This window comes from Mauremys mutica, chromosome 3 (assembly GCF_020497125.1).
Source record: "Mauremys mutica isolate MM-2020 ecotype Southern chromosome 3, ASM2049712v1, whole genome shotgun sequence".
NCBI lineage: Eukaryota > Metazoa > Chordata > Testudines > Geoemydidae > Mauremys > Mauremys mutica.
Genome location: NC_059074.1, coordinates 98741928 through 98748292, shown reverse-complemented (window position 1 = coordinate 98748292; position 6365 = coordinate 98741928). Strand labels below are relative to the sequence as shown.

At 42.7% G+C, this 6365-nt stretch overlaps 1 protein-coding gene across 1 annotated transcript in view; it reads right to left on the bottom strand.

The window, feature by feature from the left end:
• Positions 1-2308: 2308 nt before the first annotated feature.
• Positions 2309-6365, bottom strand: part of LAMA2 (laminin subunit alpha 2) — a 407250-nt gene continuing 403193 nt past the window's right edge. The window contains exons 64-65 of the mRNA XM_045010304.1: positions 5982-6204; positions 2309-2570 (exon numbers count right to left, since the gene is read on the bottom strand). Coding sequence (XP_044866239.1) covers positions 2413-2570; positions 5982-6204 — 381 coding nt within the window. The 3' untranslated portion in view covers positions 2309-2412. The remainder of the gene's footprint in view (positions 2571-5981; positions 6205-6365) is intronic.

Genomic DNA, 6365 nt, shown 5'->3' with positions numbered 1-6365 from the left:
TTTGTATGCCCTGTCATGCTTTTTTTTGTTTATATTATTATTATTAATAATTACAAATATTTGCACTGTAAAAAAGATAAAAGTGAGCAGTCTACACTTTGTAGTCTGCATTGTAATTGAAATCAATAGATTTGAAAAAGGAGCAAAACATCCAAAAACCTTTATAATACATTTAAATTGGTATTCTATTATTTTTAACAATGTGATTAAAATTGTGATTCATCACAATTAATTTTTTTAATAGTTTGGCAGCCCTAATAAGGTCCTGTTAGGGATGAGATAAATCCCCTGATCCTGCAACTGGATCCGTATGGGTCCACCTTTGCACCTGTGTGGAGTCCCAAGATGAGATGCTCCACTGGTGTAAATTGGCATAGTGCCATTGAAGTCAATACTGTTATATCAGCTTACACTGGTTAAGAATCAGGATCCCAGCGTTTGCCTATTTAAGAGACTTGTATGGCCTCTGGTAGTATCTGAGCACTTCACAATTTCTAATGTATTTATCCTCACAACATCTCTGTGAGGTAGGGCAGTGCTACAGGGCCAGGTTGACAAAGGTAGTTAGGTGCCAAAAGATAAACTTGGGCTCCTAGTGGGATTTCCAGAGTATGTAAGCAGGTTAGATCCCTAATGCTCATTGAAATCCCTGGAATGTAATTCACGCAGGCACTTCTGAAATCCCACTCGGCACCATCTGCATCTTCAGGTGCATTAAACTGTTGCTCCAAATGTCTTGCCTAAAGTCATTCAAGATGTCCACAGTGGAGCAAGGAATTGAACATGAGGTCTCCTGGGACCCAGGCTAGTGCCCAAACCACTAGCCTATCCTCCAGCTCTACATGGGTCTAATTATCTATGTGGAGCTGATTGAAGGATTGAGGCCTTAGATGCGGCGCGGGCGAGGGATGTGCTGGCTGCGGCTTCCTGCCGCCCCCATTGGCCTGGGACGGTGAACCGCGGCCAGTGGGAGCCGCGATCAGCTGACACGGCAGGTAAACAAACTGGCCTGGCCCGCCAGGGTGCTTACCCTGGTGAGCCGTGTGCCAGAGGTTGCCGACCCCTGCAATAGACTAAAGCAAAATTTTGCTTTGAAGAATAGCATTGAAGGGAGATTCTGTTGTGAACATTTGGCAAAAATGAAGTTGTGCATGACTGTTTGAAAATGCAGAAGTTAGCAGAGGTTAGCAATTTGGAACAATATACAAGAAAGATACTATAGACTAGTTATCAGACCAATTAATCATTACACAAAATGCATCGAGCACTCATGAGGATGGCCCTGCCTCCCACCAAACCATAGCATTTTAGGGAGAACCTGTGAAACAACTTTTCACTCTGACCCCACTCACCTCTCCCTCAATATTCATACTGCTAAGCACAGAGTGCTCTTAGGATTTTATGGGAGATGTTTCTGTGCATCCTTCTCTTTCAGACTGCTGATAAAGGCAGCTACAATAAGAGACATTAGAGAAAAAAATCACCTCAATTTGGAAGCTCCTTGTAAATTAAGTGTTTGGTTATTAGTTCAATAAAGAGAGGATGGTCGAGAAAAGAAACCTATACTGTGCAAACTCCCTCTGCTGATCTACCAGTTCAACTCCGTTTTGCTGCAGCACTGTTGTCATGGCAGTTCTAGGCCTCTGTTGTAAAAAAAAGTCTGAAAATTCTGCCACATATGGTGTGTATAGGATGTATACTAGAGATGGTCACTAAACATTCTCACTAGTGGCCTGTTTAAATCCAGGTCTCCTGGTGTGAAACACTAATACACTAATCCCCCATGTCAATTTGCTCCCATTTCTGTATTTCCAAACAAAAAACACACATTCCATTCCAAAGCTGTTCAAATGATACATTAGAGGATTTAAGTCTAATATAGTCTTTGTAACAACAACGCACAAATTAAATAGGCACCCAGCATTGCCCCTAACCAGCAATGATAAATGATCTTTGTTCCAGGCCCTGAACTGAACCAGTCCATTAATCCAAAGCAGAGTTTTCTGTTAAAAGCATTTTTAAAAAATTGGGAGTGGCCAAAATAACATTGAATTTTGAAATGAGTTAACACACTTTTTTATATAAAGTACATTCTCTCTCTCACACACCTCTCCATATTATACAGTCCCACTCACGAAAAACTATGCTGAACAATTCCATTTCAAACTACAGAAAAACAGCACAAAAGATTAGAGTAATTTATTGCTTTATTCAGTTAAAGAAAGAAGAAATGAATGATTACTAATTAATCTTCTTTTGGAGCTACCTTGAAATAGAGCCATTTAAATATCACAGACAGAACTCAAAATACTTGCTCAAAGACATTTTATTAATGTACTGTATATAACATTTTTTTCTTAAATTTAGGCACTTAAAACAATCAGATGCATGTCAAAGTTGAATGATCTCATGTTAGTTTGCAGGGCATGATAGAGGCTGAACTCCCTTCAGCTCCAAGGCTTTGCTGAAGCTAATCTCCTGAGGTTTACCAGTGCCTTTGGTGAGCTTCAGCGAGCGAATGCATCCTTTAAAACGGATATTTGTAGTCAGGCCAAACTGGTTCAGACCATCTGAAAAAACAAAACAAAACATAATGTTGTTACCTCATCTTTCTTCTTCAAATCTCTTCTCCCACTTGCATTCCCAAATATATATATTCTTCACAATTTACTGGCTGCACTCCATTTTTTAGCAGGAGAGTGGTTAAACCTCTAAGCATGTTTGATAAACGCTTGATTTGGTGGCAACTATCTAATCAGTCTCTTTCTTCATTCACAATGTGCCACTGGCAAAATCAGAACGTATTTAAATCTTCCATTTAAATCACACAACTCGGTTCAGGTGATGTTCATGACATTAAATAAAACAGCCTTCAGCCTTCCTGAGAATCCAAATGGCATTTTTCCTACAGTACTAACAAATGGTATGCAGCAGACAAATAATGGTTCTGTGCATCTGCAACTTGTAGTCTGTTTACATGTGGTATAAAGGATTTATCAGCATGAGTCTGGGACGGGTGAATTTACTCACAAGTAGCAAAGTTGTCAGGGCAACTTCTGCATCCCCAAAGGGCACACACTGTCTATTCTGTATGTGCTGCAGGTATCAGAGAGAGGCTACCTTAGCAAGGTTATGGAGAGACTATTTTTGGATTACATTTTGTATCTTTGTGTCTGTAAAGGCAAGGGCTTTAGCTACGCTGAGTCCAACTGTACTGGGCTCGGATAGAGCCAAATACTGAAAATGACCCCAAATAGCTTTTACATGCCTAAAAATGTCACAACTTTGAAGTCTGCCATCTTGGGAACCCTGATGGCTAGAAGTGAGTGCTAGTCCCATTGGGAAGCTGGGAATCTCCCCTTCACAATTGTTTGAAGTTCCCAGCCTTGTTTCTCATCTCTATTCTGAGTGAAGTAGTGGCCACAGGGAGCCAGTTGTGCTTCCTGATTCAGGGCTGCCTAGCCTTAGTGCAAGACAGGGATTCACTGGGACATTACAACATCAATGGAGGATTGGGCACAGCACAGCTCTGTTCCACTACAAGCCCTCCCCTACACCAAAACTCTGACCCCTCCTTCTCCTTACACTGGGGATGGGGGGGCGGGAGGGAGGGCAGGGAGAGAGACAGTTGTTGGTGCAGGAGGCAATGACAGTTGACCTCAACAACTTTCTGCTGGTGGAAAATTCCCCTGCCCAAGGGAATTCTCCACCAGCCAATTTCAGATGGTTTAATGAAGCATAAAGCAACCTCAGTGGACTGTTGAATCCAGACCCCACGATAATGGATGTTAAATTTGTGACATATATACACATAGAAATGCTGCCACAGGTCTTGGACTGAATCTTGTCTGTTCTGTGCCTCAGGCGAGGATAAATTGGGAAAATTCCACATTTGGAGGAAGACAAAACATTTCTCTGGCAGGCTGATTAAAAAGAGGCAGGTGTGCGAGACTGTTGAGGAGTTTGGAATGTTAGAATAAACAAGGGGAAATGGACTAGTCAACAGAAGGAGGAGAGATGGTCAAAGGTGCATGATAAATTATTTATCACATGGATCCACAATTTAGTATGTAGCTTTAACACAGTTCTTGGGTATCATTCCAATGCAAGTGGTGTGGATTTGTTTTATATAGACTGATGTGTTACATCTGATTGCCCTTCTTTTGACTAAATGCAGCTTATAACTCATTATGCACGCCACTGGAAACTCTTCTTTAGCACCAGTTCTTATATTAGAGTCTAAGGATTGCTGTAAAAACAGCCTCTGATTGCCAGAAACTGGGAATGGTGACAGGGGATGGATCTTGTGATGATTACCTGTTCTGTTCATTCCCTCTGAGGCACCTGGCATTGGCCACTGTCAGAAGATAAGATACTGGGCTAGATGGACCATTGGTATGATCCAGTATGGTCGTTCTTATGTAAAAATACCACAACACTGGGAACACCTTTATGGGACAACACTCCTTCTAAATTAGGCCAGCGTGGTAGAGCCTGGCTTTCTCTTACATATCAAACAATACAGGAAACACATCAGATAACATCTGGAGGAACTGAAAGCTAAGTGTTACTGGATACATTGTATTACATCATTTAGAATGGAGGAAAAATGCAAAGAAAATAATTCAGAGCTCAGTGCAATGCTCACAGATGTCAATGGGAGGCGTTCCATTGACTTCAATGGACACTGGGATAGGCACCCTTATTTGATATTTAGCTTCTGTTCACAAGCTAGTACAAAACAGCACTAGGAGTGCTACAGAATTAGTAAAAAAAACCAAAACCCAATATTACGAGCATTTTACAAATTTCTGAAATTTGATTTTCAATATTAAATTATTCCTCAAATAATTCTTGGTCTGTTGTTTGTTTGTGAACAGTTAGTTGTCAATATTCACTATCAGTAGAATAAGTATGAAAGCCTCTGGATCCTTTCACCCCTGTTTGTTTTGCCTTTAAAAATAAACCAGATTGCACCAAATGGGAAATATTTTTAAAAAATTCCTGAGGGAGGACAGCCTCATCTTCTACAGATTGTTCCCCACATTCCCTAAATCAATTTTCACAGGCTGAGCTCTGTGTTATATGATCAATATACTCAGCCTACCTTTTTTTCCAGTAAACATTTTTGGCAGTTCAAGTTTGTCAAATGCTGTTGCTGTTGCCTTGGCTATGAAAAAGTGTTTTTGTTTAAATGTGATAAGAAAGGAATAGGGTCTTTTTGTTCATCTCTGAAAGTGCATCACTCCCTTGGATAGAGGGTTTATTATAAGCTCAAGGGAAAAAGAACTATAGACTTCCTTAGCTGAAATATTGGCAGCACATGACTGAAATTCAGTGCTGCAGAGCTCCTGTTATTCAAAGGCACAAGAATGAAATCTAGATAACTGACATTTATACTGTAGAGCAGGGGTCCCCAACCTTTTCAGGACCAGGGACCGGTCGGGAGCGCTCGTCCCGCGGCTCAGCTGGACCGCCCGCAGGGTCCACCGGCTCCGGTTGAGCTGCCGCAGGCATGACTGCGGACGGTTCGCTGGTCGCGCGGCTCAGCTGGACCGCCCGCAGGCACGCCTGCGGCAGCTCAACCAGAGCCGGTGGACCTCCCGCAGGCGTGCCTGCGGGCGGTCCAGCTGAGCCGCGCAACCAGCGAACCGTCCGCAGTCATGCCTGCGGGAGGTCCACCGGAGCCCCGGGAGCAGCGGACCTCCCGCAGGCATGACTGCGGAGGGAGTGCTCGTCCCGCGGCTCGGGTAGACCTCCCTCCACTGGGTCGGTTCGCGGCCCAGTTTCTAAGAGGCCGCGGCCCGGTACCGGGCCGCGGACCGGGGGTTGGGGACCCCTGCTGTAGAGAATATTGGATATTCATAACCAGGCTATCGCCATTGATATTAATGTGTGAAACGGAATTATATTTAAGACATTGGCAACGCCTCATTACTAGAGAGCGTGAATAATACCCTGTTTGTGTGTTGGACACCTACCAGGATATCCTCCAACGAAGACAGGATCATTAGTGTCCGCAGAACTGGAGACTCCATTTGGGCTGCTTCTGTCCACCTGATTCCCATCCACAGTCAATTCTAATCGGTGCTTGATCTTGTTTGCAGTAACCTTGTGCCACCGTCCATCACACAGGCTGCCTGGTTTGTTAGGCTCATAGATGGCAGAGAATCTGCCTGCGCCATTATCCACATGGAACATCAGCTGGAAAATTAACATGAAAGAGGTGGGAAAGGACGAGTTATCAAAATAATACTTATACAGAAAATGGTGATCTAGTTTTCATCAAATCTGACCTTCTCAAAAGCTACATATAGATTTAGAATAAATGTAGAGTTAAACATAAATTGTCTTATTACATTTCA